We start from the raw sequence: 18,311 nt of genomic DNA, 5'->3' as shown, positions 1-18,311 counted from the left end.
CTATAACTCGTCGGGACAGAGAACGTCGAACAAGTCAGGGATGTGTCCCTTCATACCCACCCGGCTCCTCTGTCCATGGGATTCTCCAGGCAAGGATGCTGCAGCGGGCTGCCGTGCCCTCCCCCAGGGCATCTTCCCGACCCAGAGATCCAACTCTCATCTCTGCTTCTCGTGCGTTGGCAGGTAGGTTCTTTACTGCTAGTGCCTCCTGGGAAGCCCTGTGTCCCTTCAAGTTTCCAAACAGCCCAGCACATACTCCATAGCGAGTCAGCGTGTCCTCGGCACCTGGGAGGGAGTCTTATTGTTAAAGAAGGGCCAGGAAGGGAAGCATTTAACCTTTGTCTTTAATTTGGACGTTCTTTGTTTTTTCAGTTCAGTTGCTCAGTCGTGTCTGACTCTTGGCAAACTCATGGACTGCAGCACGCCAGGCCTCCCTGTCTGTCACCAACTCCCGGAGCTTGCTCAAACTCGTGTCCATCGAGTCGGTGATACCCTCCAGCCATCTCACCCTCTGTTTTTATTTATTCATTTACTTTTGGTTGTGCTGAGCGTTCGTTGCTGCCCAGGCTGCTCTCTAGTTGCCGTGCTCGGGCTTCCGAGTGCGGCGCCTTCTCTTGCCGGGGCCCACGGGCTGTAGAGCACACCGGCTTGGCAGTGGTGGCTCCGGGCCTGAGAGCACAGGCTCAGTAGGCGTGGGGCACGGGCTTAGTTGCCCCGAGGCACGTGGGATCTCCAGGACACAGGGATCAAACCCGCGTCTCCTGTGTCGGCAGGTGAATTCTTTACCGCTGAGCCGCCAGGGAAGCCACAGACATTCCCACTGCGCCCTTTCCTTTAATAATTAAAGCATGTATAATGTATGTTTGCTGGGCCACAAACAGGCTATTCCAGTTGGCCTCAAGTTCAAGTTGACTCGGGGGGATATATGTGTGTGTATAGCTGATTCACTGTGCTGTGAAGTAGAAGTTAGCATTGTGAAGCAACTACACTCCAATAAAAATCAATTTTAAGACAAGTTAACTCACGTAAAAGTAGAATGACTTCCCAGCTCCTCAGTCCGTGAGCGTTTCTTTTATCACCGGCTTCAGTCCCAAAGGCTCCCTGCTCCTTGGAGGGGGGGCGCCTGGCAGAAGGGAAAGACAGACACCCCACCAGCAGGCTGGAGTCTGGGGGCGTGTCCGCCTCCTGGGTGAGGTCAGGCCCTGAGGACCTTCCTGCTGGGTTAGCCTCACCCCTTTCCCGGGGCGTGGGGGTGGGGAGGCGGGGGCACCAGACGCCTTCCCACTTCCCGGGAGAGTTCTGAACCCAAGGTCGTCTGCCAGGACAGCTGAAATATTCAGCTCCTGTCCCTAAGCTGCAGGTCTCTGCCCCCGCCCCCGCCCAGGCCTGGGCTCTGCGGGGACGAGTGCCTGGTGGGGAAAAGACATCAGACCTGTGAAGGGGCGGGGATGGGGGCGTCAGATGGCAGGGCCCCTCTGCGTAGCAGGAGTGCTTGTGGGGGCAGAACGGAAGCCTCAGCTGGTCTCGAGCCCCCCACGTTAGAAGTGCAGTGACCTGCTCGGGGAGATGCGTCCCCAGCTGGGGCGCCGTCGGGAGCAGGCGTCGGGTGCAGAGACCAGCCCTGCGGCAGGAGGCAGGTTAGCGTGGGCGCGGCCAGAGGCGAAGGCGGCCTCCCACGCGTGGCACCCTGCAGCTCCGGGCCTGGCCGAGCTCCTCAGGAGGAAACTCACCCTGATTTGGAGGGCAGTTCTTTCATCCCGGTGGCTCAGCTGGTAAAGACTCCACCCGCAATGCGGGAGACCTGGGTTCAGAAGATCCCCTGGAGAAGGGAAAGGCTTACCACTCTAGTATTCCGGCCTGGAGAATTCCATGGACTGTATAGTCCACAGGGTCGCACAGAGTCAGACGCGACTGAGCGACTTTCACTTTCATCTTTGGAGTCGAGCTCCTGGGAAGGAGGGAGGGGGCCTGCAGGGATGTGAGGGACAGAGCAGCAGGGGTGCAGGGCCGGGGGCCTCCAGGTGGGCTTGAGGGGGAGTCACCTGGACCCCTTCCCCGGCAGCGGTGGCTGGCCGTGAGGCCTCTGCCTGCAGAGGCCGTGGCTCCTGTGCTCAGGACCCCCTCCCCCTTCTGCAGGGGCAGGCTGGGGCCAGCCGCCTGTCTCCCCGGGGGCCCCTCCCCAGTGACCCCTCCGCCTCCTGCGCCCGCTGCCTTGGCCCCTGCAGGGTGTGGCTGTGTCTTGGAGACCTGGACTTTGGCCTTCAGCAGCAGTGCCCCCAGCCCCTGGCTCAGCCCCCTCCCCTGGGAGCCTCCTCCACAGCCAGCTCCCGCTCTCTGCTCCAGCTCAGGCCTGTGGGCAAGGGTGCTGCACATCCCCAGGGCCCCCTGCCTGGCTCGGGCCTCTCCTCCGCATCCTCTGAGCCTCGCTCAGCCTGTCCCCTCGGCCTAGAGTGGCCGCCGGGCCAGGGGCAGCCTGACAGATGCAGTGGCCCTGCTTCTTCAGGTCCTGAGGTCACTGCGGAGCGTCTGTGACCACGACCTGGGCCGTGTGCCCTTGCAGCCCGGCCGGTGTCCAGCAGAGTCACGGGCGGAGCACCAGACTTCCAGTCCCTCCGACTTGGGAGCCAGGGCCCAGCGATGTCCTCGGGCCAGGCGCTCACCTGGACTCGAGTCGGGTGTGGAGAGGGGTTCACAGGGGACCCCACTTGCCTGGATCGGGCCCTCTCCTCCAAGTTCACCACGTGCCGGGGCCTTCAGGAAGGCTCCGAAGCCCCCAAGCAGCCATTTTGCCCGAGACTAACTCACTTCTAACTTCGAGCTTCCCTAGAAACGCAGGTGACATGACCACCCTCCAGGCAGAAGATCCAGGGCAGTAAGTCCCCTTCTCAGGAGCCTTCAAGCTGCGAGCTTTCAGAGCTGCAGACGTCCGTTCCGTCAGCGTCAGGCGTGAGCCAAGCGGCCCTCCGTCTCCTGTTGCTGATGACCCTTCAGCTCCACCGTCTCCCCTCCTCTCTCCCCCAGTCATTAACGCTTCTTGCTGTTCACTCCATGCCAGCTGCTGTGTGCCAGCTGCTGTGTGCCAGCCGCTGGTATGTACTATTGCACTTTTCAAGGTTCTGTGTGTGCTGTAAGGTTGAACATGTTTTTGTTTGTTTGTTTTTTATGTATTATTTGTGTAAAGAGTATTATAAAGGGCTTCCCTGATAGCTCAGTTGGTAAAGAATCTGTCTGCAGTGCAGGAGACCCCGGTTTGATTCCTGGGTTGGAAAGATCCGCTGGAGAAGGGATAGGCTGCCCACTCCAGTATTTTTGGGCTTCCCTGGTGGCTCAGCTGGTAAAGAATCTGCCTGCAATGCAGGAGACCTGCGTTCGATCCCTGGGTTGGGAAGATCCCTTGGAGAAGGGAACGGCTACCCGCTCCAGTATTCTGGCCTGGAGAATTCCCGAGACTGTATAGTGTATATACATATAGCCTGTATATTTGTGTATAGAGCATGGTAAGCCTATCACAGTCACAAAACTACGTAGCGTTGTGTGGCCGTACAAGTGTGCTCTCGGAACGGAACTGCTCGCGTGTAGGTGACTTACCGTGTGAGGTGAGGTGGGCCTGTCTCTGCAGGCTCAGCTTCCAAGGTGCCCAGCGCGGTCCTGCCAGGGCGCCCCCTGCTCCCCATGTGGGGCTCCTGACCCAGCACACGGCCGCCCTCCCGAGGGAGCTGTGCCCAGGGACCCTCCCCCGGCTGGACACAGGCACAGGCGCCTGCCAGGAGCTGCCTGGTGGAGCCAGGGGCCCGGGCTGAGTCACGGAGCCCCGGCAGCTTTGGGGAGCAGCACCCGGAGTGGCTGAGGGGGGCTGGGTGTCCCCGGAGGACGCCCGACTGAGGGGCGGGCCGGGGAGGTGCTGCGGGCGGCGCAGGTGTGAGGCTCCCACGGCTCCCTCCCCGCCCAACACGTCAGCTCAGGCCCTGCCGGCCCGTCCTCCCGGAGCCTCCAGGCCGATGGCCAGTCTGAACGTGTCCCTCTGCTTCTTCCTCGCCACCTTTGCCCTCTGCCAGGCGTCCAGGAGGGCGGCCAAGGCCCTGCTCCCCGGGGGCGCCTATGCCCACTTTGCCCGGGAGGCGGCGGGCGCGGCCCAGCTGGGGGCCTGCTGCCTGGAGATGCGGATGCTGGTGGAGCTCGGACCCTGGGCTGGGGGCTTCGGCCCCGACCTGCTGCTGACCTTGGTCTTCCTGCTGCTCCTGGTGCACGGGGCCACCCTGGACGGGGCCTCAGCCAACCCCACGGTGTCCCTGCAGCGGTTCCTCCTGGCCGAGGCCTCTCTGCCCTGCACGCTGCTGGAGCTGGCGGCGCAGGCGCTGGGCGTGCAGGCAGCCGGTGCCCTGACACGACTCTACTGGGCCTGGGGGCTCAGCGACCTGCACGTGTTGCAGAGCCTCATGGACCCGCACTGCAGCTCGGCGCTGCGCACGGCCGTACCCCACGGCGCCCTGCTTGAGGGCTCCTGCACCTTCCTGCTGCACCTGGTTCTCCTCCGCCTCCAGGGCAGCCTTGCCGTCCACAGGGTGCTGGCCGTGGCCCTGCTGCTCACCGCCGCGGCCTGCACAGGTGAGACTGGCTGCCCGTCCCTGGGGCTGTGTGGCCGCCCATGAGAGGGGCTGCAGGCTGGCCCGGGGCTACCGGGCCTGGGGTGGCCACTGCCTGGGCACCTGCTGGGGGTGGTGGCCAGCCAGGTGGGACTCAGCGCGCTGGGCAGGGACCCGACCCTGGTGGGTCAGTCCTTTCCGGCTGGGTCTGTCCGCACCCCAAGCTGCTCCTGTTCATCCCGGGAGGCCGACACCTGAGGCAGACGGGGGGTGGGAGGGGGCTCCTGCTTCCTCAGGGCCAAGGCTCTGGTCTGGAAGCCCCGGCGTCCTCCGTCACCCCTCTTGGGGGCCCGGGACTGCTGTTTCCTCCTCAGCCCCTGCCTGCCGCCTGCTGGGCCCACCTGCCACTGCAAGGCAGCCCCCAACCTCTTTCCTCCTCCCTCCTCCCTTCCTCCCCTCCCTCCTCCTCCTCCTCCCTCCTCCTCCCTCCCCCTCCCTCCTCCCTCCCCCTCCTCCTCCCTCCTCCTCCTCCCTCCTCCCTCCTCCCCTCCTCCCCTCCTCCCCTCCCTCCTCCTCCTCCCCCCTCCTCCCCTCCTCCCCTCCCTCCTCCTCCTCCCCCCTCCTCCCCTCCTCCCCTCCCTCCTCCTCCTCCCCCCTCCTCCCCTCCTCCCTCCCTCCTCCTCCCCCCTCCTCCCCCCTCCCCCTCCCTCCTCCCCCCTCCCCACCTGCCCCATCTGGGGTCTGCCCTCCCCCACCAGGCCAAGCCTCCTGACCAAGCTCTTGTGGGTCCCTGAACCCCTGTGGAAGCCTCCCTGACTCCCCCCAAGGCCCAGGCTCGGCTCTGGCCCTGCCCAGGGGAGTACCCCACCCCACTGGCCCCGCGCACCCCTCTCTGCTGCTGTTTCTTTGTTCGGCCAAGTCTCACTCCTTCTCGCTGTCCCTGTCTCTCCTTCTGTGTTTCCCCACCTCTCTGGGTCGCTCTCTCTCTAAGATGCCCTCCTGCGGGCGTGGGGTGTGCAGAAAAAGGCTGGGGACCGAGTCCACGCAGGGGTGACAGGTCGGGAGACGCTCCTGTCCGGCTGCTGCCTGACCCCTGACCTCTGGCCTGGGCTGGGCGGCTGCCTCCCCGTGTCCCAGTTGGCACAGAGGGGTGGAGCCGGGCCCCCCAGGTGAGTGGGTGGGTCTGCTGGGCAGGCGGCGCAGGCAGGCCAGAACGGACGTCTGCACTTCCCCGCAGCCGGGCCCCTGACGTCTGCCTTCCTGAACCCCGCGCTGGCCGCCTCAGTCACCTTCCGCTGCTCGGGGCACAGCTTGCTGGAGTATGTCCAGGTGTACTGGCTGGGCCCTGTGACAGGTGAGGGGCCGGGGGTCCTGGGGGCGGAGGCAGGCCGGTCCGGGCTGTCCTCTGGGACAGGAGTGGCCCATAGGGCGTCCAGCTCGCTGGCTGGGATCGGGGTGGCGCTGCTCCTGGGGCCTCCCCCAGGGTCCCCACGGGGGTCCTCGCAGGGAAGCTGGAGACGCAGGCATTTGGAATAGAGTGTTTTGGCCCCAACCCACGTGGGCGCTGGCTGGAGGGGCTGGGGCTGTCCTTCAGAGCTCTCAGCCGGCCTGGGAACCACAGAGAAGTGAAGGCTGGGGACAGCAGGGCCACTCACCCGTCCCCAGGTGGGCGCGGGAAGCTGGGCACAGAAAGCCAGGCGCGGGGCCTCTCTGGGGCTTCAGCCTCCTCCCCGCCCCCCAAGGCGTCCGGGGCTTACGGGCACATTGGTCCCGTCCCAGCCCATCCTCCGTCCTCCACGTGTCCCCTGAGAAGGACAGCAGTCACACGGGGTTGGGGTCCATTCTTCTCCAGGGAGACCTTGTCTTAAGACACCTGCCGAAGGTGAAGTCCTGCTGCGAGGTCAGGGAATGACCTGAATCCAGGGGACACGGCTCCAGCCTTTGACCCCCGAGCTGCCATGGTGACACTGGAGCCATCAGGACCCCCTTGGGAGCCGCGAGGGGCAGAGGCGGGGGGGCCAGGACCCGTGTGCACGCGCCTGCTTGGTTCAGGCAAGGGGGTCTCCCGCCCTCAGGGGGATGAGAGGCGGCCAGGTGGGGGTCCAGGGTCCTCCACTCAGGAAGCTCCGGGCAGAACCTGGGGGTTAGGGGTCAGCCAGGCCCCACCCCCGACCCCCAGCCCCCTCGGCCCCACCTCCACGCTCACCACCCCGTGGATGACACGCCAGTGTCAGGAGACTGCCCCGGGAGGAAGGCGCACTTGTGCCCAGAACACGGGCCCAGAGTGTGGTCTGCGAGAGCACACGGTTCCCGGTCCCGACCGACCTCCGGGGGAGGTCGGCCCCAGGGGAGCGCACGCTGGCAGGAGCCGGGCCAGGGCGGGACCTGGCCCCGTCTGTGGGCCCCTGTCCGTGGAGGGTGTGGGGCGCGGCATCCGGCGGTCTTGGGCCCAGGGAGCCCCCAGCCTCTGTGTGACCCTCACTGTCCCGCAGGCATGCTCCTGGCCGTCCTGCTGTATCACGGCCGCCTCCCTCGCCTTTTCCAGAGAAACCTGCTCTACAGTCAGAAGAGCAAGTACCGGGTCCCCAGAGGGAGGCCTGTCCCGGGGCCTGGAGGCAGCCAGACGCCTGAAGAGGGGAGCAGAGGACGGGGGCCTCGGTAGTGGGGGGCAGCCACTGAGTTCCAGCCACGCCAGCTCCGACCCCGTGAGCAGGGAGCTAGGGCCCAACTGTGGCTGGACCCGCGGGCTCCCTGAGCTGAGGGCGGGGGGCAGACCTCCAGCCCCTTCTCCCCACATGTCAATAAACCGTCCGTGAGGCCTGCCATGTCCCTGGGCCTGACGGGCCGGCGAAGGGCAGGCAGGGGGCGGCAGGGGGTCTCTGGGGCCTCTCCTCTACAGTTGTTGTTCAGTCACTCAGTCGCGTCCGACTCTCTGCGACCCCATGGACTGCAGCACGCCAGGCCTCCCTGCCCATCGCCTCCTCCCGGAGTCCACTCAAACTCACGCTCCTTGAGTCGGTGATGCCATCGAACTGTCTCTTCCCCTGTAGGCCCCTTCTCCTCCCACCTTCAGTCTTTCCCAACCAAAATCAAAGGTGAGACCTAAGAGGAGAGGCCACGGTCCAGGGTGAGCACACCCGGCCTTGAGGAGACCACAGGTGGACTGTCCCAGTGCTGGTGACTGGCCGGCCTGGACACGGCCCAGCGGCTCCCGCACCGAGACCTGCTGGGGACGGCCAGCGTGGTGGCTGGAGCCCGCTGCTACAGGGGACACGGGACACCCAGCCCCACCATCCCCCTGCACCCTGCCGCCCTGAAAGCCCTCATGGCTAGGCACACACAGCAGGGCCGTCACTGCAGACTCCGGGTTCTCCCAGGCTCAGAGGAGCCCCCAGCCATTTTCTCCCCAAAGACCGGAGCTCACCTGGAATCTCCCACCCCCAGAGAACACAGCCCCTCAGCTGGGGGTTCCTGCAGCCCCAACCGGAGAGGGAGGTTGGTAGGGACCCCAGCCCAGGGCCCCACCCTCTCCTCGGGTGAGACAGACAAGAGGGAGAAGCCAAGCAGAGGCCCTGGGTAAGCCCACCCATCGAGGGTATGCCGCGTGGAGCGGTGTCTGCCTGCACCAGCTTCCGGTGTGGTGGGCAGAGAAGGGAGACTCCCCCCACTTGCTATGGCTGCCCGCCCTTCAAGACCTGTGCCCCACCTTCCCGGGCAGTGAGGCTGCTCTCTGTGGGCTCTGGTCTCCTCTCCACCCTGCAGTGGCCACCTGGGATGGGGAACAGGCCTGGGTCTCTGAAGGCCCCCCTGGGAGAGAGCAGCTTCCAGAGAGACGCAGGGGCGGTGATGAGATGGGGCGCCTTCCCTGGGGGTTCCTGGAGCCCCGTCCCCCAGGGGGTCAGCACTGGGAGGACGGTCACTGCAGCAGCCGCAGGGGTGAGAGGTCACCCTGGGCGGAGAGAGGGGTCCTCACTGGCAGCACCAGGACCGGTGGGGGCAGCCGCTCAGCTGTCCCCACAGAAAGGCCCTGCAGCTCCCGCACAAGGGCTTCCAGGACAGGGACCCCAGGCACTGGGGCTGTGAGCTGTTCAGGGAGACAGTTCAAGAAAAGCGCAAACGTGGGCGCTGGAATACATGATAGCAGCGGGTTGTTAGAATTATTCCAGGAGTTTGGAATCTCTGTTTTGAAAAACGTCAACATTGCAGAGCAAAATCCACAGGCTTGGGAACAAAAATTAAATTTAAGGAAATTACGCAGAAAGGAACAGAATGTTCATATGAAGCTTTGACGAGCCAGTTACTACACGGACAGCGACTCAAAATTAACTCTTCAATAAAACTGAAGATACAGTGAGAAGAGTGCACACAGAGCTGCCTGAAGTGACACGCAAACCAGGAGCCAGTTTCTTTACGGCCTCCAAGAGCGATAGGAGGTGTGAGCATGACACTGCAAAGACTCGCATTTAAATTCAAACGTTCACAGAAATGACTTGTATGAAGGTTAAATCTTTTCAGGAAAATTGCTCTGAAAGAATTGTTGTTCAGTTGCTAAGCCGTGTCCAACTCTTTGCGACTGAGTAGACTGCAGCCTGCCAGGCTTCCCCATCCTTCACCATCTCCCCGAGTTTGCTCAAACTAATGTCCATTGAATCAGTGACAGTGATGCCATCCAGCCATCTCATCCTCTGTCGTCCCCTTCTCCTCTGCCCTCAATCTTCGCCAGCATCAGGGTCTTTTCCAATGAATTTGCTCTTTGCATCAAGTGGCCAAGGTATTGGAGCTTCAGCTTCAACATCAGTCCTTCCAGTGAACATTCAGGGTTGACTTCCTTTAGGTTGGACTGGTTTGATTGCCTTGCAGTCCAAGGGACTCTCAAGAGTCTTCTCCAGAGTCTTCTCTTCTGAAAGAATCATCAGCTCTAAATGTCCTAGAACTTAAATTTCAAAATAATTAGAAAGTATTCCCATGCTCTCACAGCCTAGTCACATTCTGAACAGTCCCAGCAATGGCTCCATCAGCAGAAAGATCCTTCTCGAAGTTGAGAACCGTCAGAAATGATTGCAGTCCTCTATTTGTCCAGAGTGGCTGACACTGCTCTCAGCTCGATGAACGGAAGATGAAGTTGCCAAATGTAGACATTTTAATTAGCTAATTAATAAATTTGCAGAAAAGGGAGACAGGAAAATCGGACAATTAATCAAAATCTCTTGTGAATGAAGGATAGTAAGTCCCCTACGTGCCAGCAGGTTCTAAGAGTGTGTTCATAAGCCCAACAAAGCCAGCCTAGGTACACAGCTAACACACTGCTGTAGGTGCCTTGCTGTAGTAGGGCTTCCCTGGGGGCTCAGATGGTAAAGAATCTGCCCATCACCTGGCTACAGGTGAGAGGGCCGCCCTCCACTGAGGCCCCAGGGGCAGCCCTGGGACCGTCTCTGCACCCCTTTCCTTCCCCCCCCCTGTGCTGGTCTGAGTGGTCCATTCTTAGGGCAGGGAATGATCAGGGTGGTGTTGGGAGGGGCTCTTGGATGGCTCTGGTGGGGGGCGCTCTGGTGGGCGGGGCCTCCCTGGTTCCACCTGTGGCTTCATGGGCTGCAGACGCCACGGCCCGGCATCCAGGCCGGCTCCAGAAGGGGCTCTTGTCTCTGGACTGCTGCCCCCTCCCTTGCCCCGGCCCACCCCCCACCCATCCTGGCTGCCATGATGGAAGGGTCCTCTGGAGAGGAGTTTGTGTCTGCAGAGAGGACCCCGGAGCAGCCCCACCCCAGCAGGGCTGCAGCCCTCAGAGCTGGTTCCTTCAGCACTTCTAGGAGAAACAGCTGCTTCTGGAGCTGGGGCTGGAGAGGCTTGGGGTGAGCCTGGAGCATCTGCCTCCCCACCCTCCCCCAAAACACACCCACACTGGCGGGAGTGTGTCAGAAAGACAGCGACCCAGCCGACAAGGCTCCTCAATGGCCAAGACTGGGACAAGCTGGGCAGCGTGAGCAGCAAACTCCTCACAGAAAACAAGCCTCAGTTCACCGTAGGGGAAAGGTCGGGGTTGGGACTAACGTACTCACACAGCAAGGGCCTGCCGCAGAGCACAGGCAGCTCCACTCCGCATTCTGAGAAGAAGCGGAGAAAGAAGGTGTGTGTGTGTGTAGCTGAGTGCTTGCATCTCCCACCAGGCCCACAAAGCCGAGGCCAGAGTCAGCGTCCGCCCCTGGCTGGACCCATTTGTAGTCTATGGGGCTACGGGGTGTCAGTCTGACTCGTCAGCCTTGTGACGTCCTCCCCTGGGGAGCCTGCCCCCAGCCTGCCCCCAGCCGTCTGGGTGCAGGAGGCCGTGTCTAGACTCAGCCCATCTCTGCGTGGCTGCAGAGTCCCCATGCCCATTCATGCCGTGAGCCCAGGGTCACCTTACCCTCAGAGCACCCATGCCCACTCATGCTGAGAGCCTGGGGGGCCACCTTATGCAAGAGCACCAGGATAGCCATTTGCCAATTCCAATCACCTCTGATCCTGGGAGGGGTACTTCTGATGGGTGTTGAAATGCTCTAGTTTAACGCAACCCTTAAATTTCCATGGCGATTTGCATGGGCCCTAATGGACCAGTTTCCCATTGCCCATCTGCCTGACTGGCCAGGTTATGGCCACCACACACGAGTCAGTAAAAACCCAACACAGAGGCAACAGCGCGTAGTTCAGCCGTGAGCCGATTCGCTTTCCCCTTCTTTGACCAGACGGTGAGCACGCAAGAGGATGCTGTCCATTCTCCTCTGACTGCCGGAAACCCGGCAGGCCCTGCTGCCTGAGAGCTGCTCATGGGCACCGCTCGCATGGCAGTGGTGTCTGGCAGCTCCTTGGGGGGTCCCAAGGCCACTGCACGGGGGAAAGACTCCCTGTTCATGGACGTTCCCTAGGAGCACGCACCTGTCCTGTTCATGGACATCCCTGGGAGGACGCACCTGTATAAACAGGTAAATAAAATTCCCATCTCATTCAGGAACTCTGCCGGTCACTGACCTCCCCACTGGCGGGTCTGTGGCATCACATGGGATGTTCCATGATTACTCTGTGTCCCTGGGTCCGGGAGGGGTCTGTCACACCTGATGCCGGCTAGTGGGTCAGACGTCTCCAGCGGAAATGTTCCTGTCCAGCACCCCAGTGGTGACCGCTGGGGGGCGCTCACTGACCCCCTGCCCTAAGGTTTCTCCTGGGCTCCACACAAGGTAATTCCTGTCGCTTTATAGTTCAATTTATCCTTCCTGCGCTCCAGCCTCCAACGGGACATAGTGAACCTGGAGGTCCCTTTTGTGCATCGGGCATCTATACACCTTCGTATTAATAACGTCTGTGGGCTGGACCACCTCACCGACCCCCATTTGGAATGTTCCATCAATGTCGGCCGAAGGGTGGGTTTCCAGGCCTCCTGTTGTACAGGATCAGGTAGGGGACACGCCCCAAGTCACACACAGAATGTGCAAACACTGCCCATGTTCAAACCTGACAATTTTCATCCAAACTTTCACCCCAGTCTCATCAGCTCTTGCCTTCCTGTCTCCTCTAGTCCAACGTTCACTTCTGTTGGGGTGTCACCCACAGCTGTTGGAACTGCAGGGCACAGGGCTTCCAGTCAAGGAGCCCTAGAAGTGACCCATCTCCGAGGTGACACCCCCCACCCCAGGCTTCTGAAGATTCAGGGCCAAGACACATGCTTTTCTCCACTAAGAGCTTTGAGTTTCTCTTAGGAGGTAAGTGCTTCAATATTATTCCATTTGTGGGAAGAGTAATTACAGTGTCTTGTTGCAAACAAGGGTAATAAAATAATGCAGACCCACAGCAAGGATTCTGTCTTCTAAAATCATTTTGATGTTTTTCTCTTTCGGTTTTATTGCTGTCGTTTAAGTGATCAAACGACATCTCAAATGCAGACCTGATAGAATTATAATTTTTAGGGCAACGAAAGAGGAGAATGAAAAAGCTGGCTTAAAATTCAACATTCAGAAAACTAAGATCATGGCATCTGGTCCCATCACTTCATGGCAAATAGATGGGGAAACAGTGGAAACAGACTTTATTTCCTGGGCTGCAAAGTCACTGCAGATGGTGACTGCAGCCATGAAATTAAAAGACGCTTGTTCCTTGGAAGAAAACCTATGACAAACCTAGACAGTGTATTATAGAGACATCACTTTGCCGACAAAGGTTTGTCTAGTCAAAGCTGTGGTTTTTTGAGTCGTCATGTACGGATGTGAGAGTTGGACCATGAAGAAGGCTGAGTGCCAAAGAATTGATGCTTTTGAACTGTGGTGCTGGAGAGGTTCTCCAGCATTGGCAGACAGGTTCTTTGCCACTAACACCGCCTGGGAAACCCACTGGCAGTGATATTAAGTCACAAATAGAGGGGCCAAGGCCAGCAGTGTCTGGACCCACAGGGCCGTGCAGCAAGTCCAGGGAACGAGATGGGAGGAGCACTGAAAGCCGCTGCTGAGTCGTTCAGGGGACGAGTGCAGGCAGGACGGGCCCTTCCCTATCCTCTGCTCAGGCGGCAGTTTGCAGGGGGTGGGGGGTGGGTCCTCAGAATTTCGTGTCTGAAAAGGAGCGCCTGAGGAAGGCCACCCTGACCCCCATCATTCCCAGCCAGGGAGTCCCTCTCAGGAGTCCCGGCTGTGCCCCCAGAGTGGGGATACGGCTCAGGAGAAGGCAGGGAGGGGCAGCTCACTATCAGAGTGGTCCTCACGCGGGGGCTTAGAAGCCCCTAACAGACGCCAGCATTGGTGATGCTGACAGGTCCTGGGTACACGCTGGGCGATCACGGCAGTCAGATCCCTTGCTGTGCTCACAGTGTCCGCGTCCAAACTTCCAAAGTTGGAATCCTAACCTAGCCCAGCTGGATGTGATGGTCTCAGGAGGTGATGAGGTCACGAGGGTGGAGCCCTCAGGAATGGGATTGGTGCCTTTGGGAAAGAGACGCGGGGGGGCTCCCGCATCCCTTCTACCAGGGAGGGCCCAGCAGCAGACAGTGGTCTGTGAGCCACGAAGCGGCCGTGCTGGCACCTGGACCAGGCGGGTTCCCGGAGGTCCACTTCCAGCCTCGGGACCTGCCCTTTGGAAGCCACCCCCTCTGGTGTTCTAACAGTCCCCCTCCCAGACAGGGGCAGTCCTGCACCCAGGAGCCGGGCAGGTGGGACGACCCCCGACCTGAGCTGCCCGCGTGCCCTGGCTGGGTCTCTGCCGAGCAGCCTACTTTCACCCTGTGGTCTGGGTCACAGTGAGAATTCACATTCCCTCCATAAATTAACTGAAACTTCAATCACAGCCGGACACAGCCGCGTGGTGAGAGGCAGGTGTGCTGGGAGGCAAAACCCGGGCCTCCGCCCCCTTTTTCTGGAGCCTGAATGTCTTTGGGGAGGGGAGGGTGAGATCAGTCAACCCCAGCCCCACCGAATGAGAACCTCTCGGGAAAGAAGTTCTGGGGCGGGACATAAGGGGCGGGGTCTATTCCTGGGTGGAGCCTAAGGGGCGGGGCCTATTCCTGGGTGGAGCCTAAGGGGCGGGGCCTATTCACGGGCGGGGCCTGGGCAGGGGGCGGAGCCTAGAGCAGAGGAGGGGCGAAGTGGGCGGCTCCGACGGCCTGGCCTGGCGCCTCCACACTGAGGCTCCGACCTTGCTCACCCTCGAGGTGCCAGCCTGTCCCTGCCACATGTGGGACACCAGGCCAGGCCCAGCAAGCTAAGCAGTGCCGAGCACAGTGACTCCGGCCTCCCAGCGTGCGAGGCGCAGTGTGCAAGGCGGGGCTGGGGGTGTCCTTGAGACAGGACACAGCGTGACCACTCGGGCAGTCCACCCCCCTGTTCTCCAGAGAGCACCCTCCTGGTTACAGGGTCACAGCTGCATCCGCCTCCTTGCAGCCGGGTCTCCCTGCTTCCTTCTGGCCCTCACACCCCTCCACACTGGAACCCTGGCACCCTCTCTGTTGGAAGCCCTCCTGCTTCCTCCTTAGCCACGCCCCCCTCGAGTGTCCCTCGGAGTCCCGTCGTCACCCCCTCATCATGTTCAGAGTCCCCATGCTGGCCTACACCTGCCATTGCTGTCCCAACGCCCCCCGTGCCACCCTGGCCCTGGTCAATCTCCCCTTGGACCCCCCAGAGCAGCTCCCTGTCCTGACCCTCATCCAGCGTCCAGCAGCACATGGCGGGGCCCACGTGCAGGGCGCTTCCCGCTCTTCTGAGGCACACCCTTCCCCACCTTCAGAGCAGCCCCTTCTCAGCCCTGCCCTCTTATCTGGCCCACTTCCCAGCCTCTCTCCTCTCCATTCGTCCATGGGGACCCCAGAGTGCAGCCCTGTGAGGCTTTGGGTGCACATTTCAGAGTCCAGTGCCAGGCACAGGGCAGGTTTTATCAGCGCATACTGATAAACAAGTCAGCTCCATGGGCTTGTGTTCACCCTCAGGACGCAGCCTCGGAGCCAGTCAAGGGGCTCTAGCCAGCCCCCTACGTGGACAGCAGCCCATCCCCGCTCTGTGGTCTGACACCCAGCTCCCCACCACCTGCTGAGCCCCAGCGTTGCCTCCAGGGGGCAGTGGTCTCTGGACCTGGTGGGAGGGCTTGGTCTCTGGCACCTGATTCCCCAAGGGGACCAGCCCTGAAAGGTGACGCTGGGGCCCTCTGAGGCAGGGGTGAGGACGCAGCAGGCCAATGAGCCCGCCCTCCTCCAGTGAGTGTGCCACCAGCCTGAGCCCCGGGTCTCGTCTGTCCCTGGGTCTCTGTGAGGGGAGGTGCCCATGGCCAGCAGCACACGTCCTCCTGGAGTCAGAGCTGGGCCTTCGTGGCTGAGGTCAGAGGGCAGCACCAGCTGAGGAGGGTGGCTGGACCAGCTGTGCCGGGATGCTTTTCACTGCACACGGAGTGCGCTGGGACGGGGAGGCAGAGGGTCTGGCCCTCCCGGGTCACTTGCAGCTCAAGGTTGTCTTCCAAGGTGGTGCCTCTCTTCAGGAGTCCCAAGGGACCGGTGGTCAGGATTGAATCTGGTGGGGCAGACATTGTACTCTGCAGTTTCCGGGATTGGGGGCATGGAGGGCCAGGGCCCCACCTCCTCCTGTCCACCAGCTGCCGCTCTGGCCAGCAGAGAGCCCCAAGAGGAAATGGGGGCAGGGGCTGTGGCTGTGCTCTTGGCCGGCTGAGAAGCTCTGTGCTTGAGCCACAGAACGGATGGCTGCGCTTGATCTCCCTGGCACTGGAGCTGTGGTCAAGAGCACTGATGCTGCCAGCAGCCTTGGCCACCTAAACGGCTCCTCTGGTGGGCCATCTGAAGCGCCCCTGTGCCTGGCCCCAGAACAGCATGCCCGGTGCTAGCGGTGGGGGAATGGGGAGGCCTGTGCCTCCTGGCAGGAGAGGACCCTAGGGCCAGGCCGTGCTGGGAGGCTGTGGGTGGTGCACCTGCACGGGCAGAGGGGGGTTCCCACCAGCCGCGCTGACCGCCGTGCAGGTCCAGGGCCCTGCTGCACTGTGTCACAGCCAGGATGTCGATCTCCCTCAGGTCAGGGCTGGTGGCCTGGCAGGAAGGTGGGTTTGGCCTGGGGCTGTGCCCTGCCCGAGGCCTGTCTGCGCTCATTCTGCCCGAACAAATCTCTCTGTGTGTCCTGGGAGGCTGAGGTGGGACCTGGTCACCTGAGGCTGTCAGGAGCAGCTGCCCTGCGGCCCTGGCCTAGCACGAGCCCCAGGCAGCCTCCCGCCTGGACTCACAGTCCAGCTTTGTGCTGGTGCTGATCCGGCCACTCGATTCCCCGCCAGGCCCTCTGGCCGCAGTGGAGTGGACCGGTCCTGAGATCCATGGGGGTCTGGGCGTGGCAGGGTCCCGGAGCTTCCTCTCAAGCCGTGCTGATGACGCACCTGCTCCTGCAGGTGCTAGCCTAGTGGACACTCTGCAGGACCCCTTGCCAGGGGCCTCCCAGCCAGAGTGCCTCACCCCTCAGGCAGGATGCTGCCGGCTCAGCAGCAGTGGGCAGTGGCTGTTGCCTGGTTGACCACAGGAAGCAGGTTTCTGTCCAGCTACGCCAGTCACGGCAGACCCAGAGCTGCAGGGAGGCAGACGGAGACGCTGGTCACCACCTGCGACGACATCGCTGCCCACGCTGCGGCCACTGTGGTCGTTCCCCAGGCGGCAGCCACAGACACCAAGGTCGACAGCCTGGGAGGGGGTGGGACCATGTGGAAGCCTCAGCGGGCTCAGGGTGGGGGTGCCCTGCTGGATGGACTTCTGGACCACAGGGGGAGGCCGCGCTGTTCTCTCCCCTCCCTTCCATCTTCCTCTCCTCCTCCCCCTCCATCCTTCTCTCCCTTCGCCCACCTCCAACTTCCCCTCCCCCTCCTCTCCCCCTCCCCCATCTTCCTCTCCCCCACCTCCATCTTCCTCTCCCTCCCCACCTCCGCCTTCCTCTCCCCTCCCCCACCTCCATCATCCTCTCCCCCTCCCCACCTCCATCTTCCTCTCCCCTTCCCCACCTCCATCTTCCTCTCCCCTTCCCACCTCCATCTTCCTCTCCCCTTCCCACCTCCATCTTCCTCTCCCCCTCCCCACCTCCATCATCCTCTCCCCTCCCCCACCTCCTTCTTCCTCTCCCCTCCCCACCTCCGCCTTCCTCTCCCCTCCCCACCTCCATCTTCTTCTCCCCTCCCCACCTCCATCTTCCTCTCCCCTCCCCACCTCCATCTTCCTCTCCCCCTCCCCACCTCCATCATCCTCTCCCCTCCCCCACCTCCATCTTCCTCTCCCCCTCCCCACCTCCATCTTCCTCTCCCCTCCCCCTCCCCCATCTTCCTCTCCCCTTCCCCATCTTCTTCTACCCCCTCCTTCTATCTTCCCCTCCCCTCCCCCACCTTCCCCTCCCCTCCCCCACCTCCATCTTTCTCTAACTCTCCCCTCCATCTTCCTCTCCCCTCCCCCACCTCCATCTTCCCCCCTCCCCCATCTTCCTCTCCCCCTCCCCCACCTCCTTCTCCCCCTCCCCCATCTTCCTCTCCCCCTCCCCCACCTCCATCTTTCTCTCCCCGCTCCATCTTCCTCTCCCCTTCCCCACCTCCATCTTCCTCTCCCCTTCCCCACCTTCATCTTCCTTTCCCCTCCCCACCTCCATCCTCCTCTCCCCTCCCCACCTCCATCTTCCCCTCCCCTCCCCACCTCCATCTTTCTCTCCCCTCCCAATTTCAGGTGCCAGCCTGGGGCTCTCTCACAACTTGGGTCAGGGTGCCTCCTCCCCTCACCTCAGGGGTTCCACCAAGGGCCCCTCCAGACTGTGGACCTACCACCTCCTCTGCCCAGTGGGATAGGGGCCCCAGCCCTGGAGCAGTGGCACCCTGCCAGGCAGGGGGTCTTTGGCGGCCTTTTCTGAGCCTCTCCACCCAAGGCTTCATCAGATCAGCTCAGGACCTTTGCTGGTCCAGCCCTCCACCCTGTTACCCCATCGGCCCCAGACCACATGACTCCTGGGAGGCACTCCTCCCGTAGCCCCGGGTGTGGGTCCCAGACCACATGACTCCTGGAAGGTACTCCTCCTGTAGCCCCGGGTGTGGGCCCCAAACTCCTCTGGCTGGAAGAGCTGGTCCTGGTCCTTCCTCGAGAACCCCTGATCTCCGCCCGCTCTCGAGGACCCTCTAAAGGGCCAGAAGGGGTCCCAGGCTGGCCCTTGGGGTTCCCGGGTGGCAGGAGAGCAGGAGGGACCTGGGCCTGGGGGAGAGCAGGCTGAGCCA

At 62.0% G+C, this 18,311-nt stretch overlaps 1 protein-coding gene across 2 annotated transcripts; it reads left to right on the top strand.

The window, feature by feature from the left end:
* The first annotated feature begins 3,998 nt into the window (after positions 1-3,998).
* LOC113890553 (aquaporin-12B-like) lies at positions 3,999-7,323 on the top strand. Of its 2 annotated transcripts, XM_027538388.1 has the most exons (4): positions 3,999-4,121; positions 4,158-4,605; positions 5,821-5,937; positions 7,076-7,323. In XM_027538388.1, the coding sequence occupies exons 1-4, from the start codon at positions 3,999-4,001 to the stop codon at positions 7,243-7,245; spliced, it is 858 nt and encodes a 285-aa protein (XP_027394189.1). In that variant the 3' UTR covers positions 7,246-7,323. The 2 variants fall into 2 exon arrangements, with proteins under 2 accessions (XP_027394189.1, XP_027394188.1); XM_027538387.1 differs by having other exon boundaries at positions 3,999-4,605.
* Positions 7,324-18,311: the final 10,988 nt, after the last annotated feature.

This window comes from Bos indicus x Bos taurus, chromosome 3 (assembly GCF_003369695.1).
Source record: "Bos indicus x Bos taurus breed Angus x Brahman F1 hybrid chromosome 3, Bos_hybrid_MaternalHap_v2.0, whole genome shotgun sequence".
Lineage (NCBI taxonomy): Eukaryota > Metazoa > Chordata > Mammalia > Artiodactyla > Bovidae > Bos > Bos indicus x Bos taurus.
Note: the sequence above shows the minus strand (reverse complement) of the source record. Positions and strands in the feature narration are given on the sequence as shown.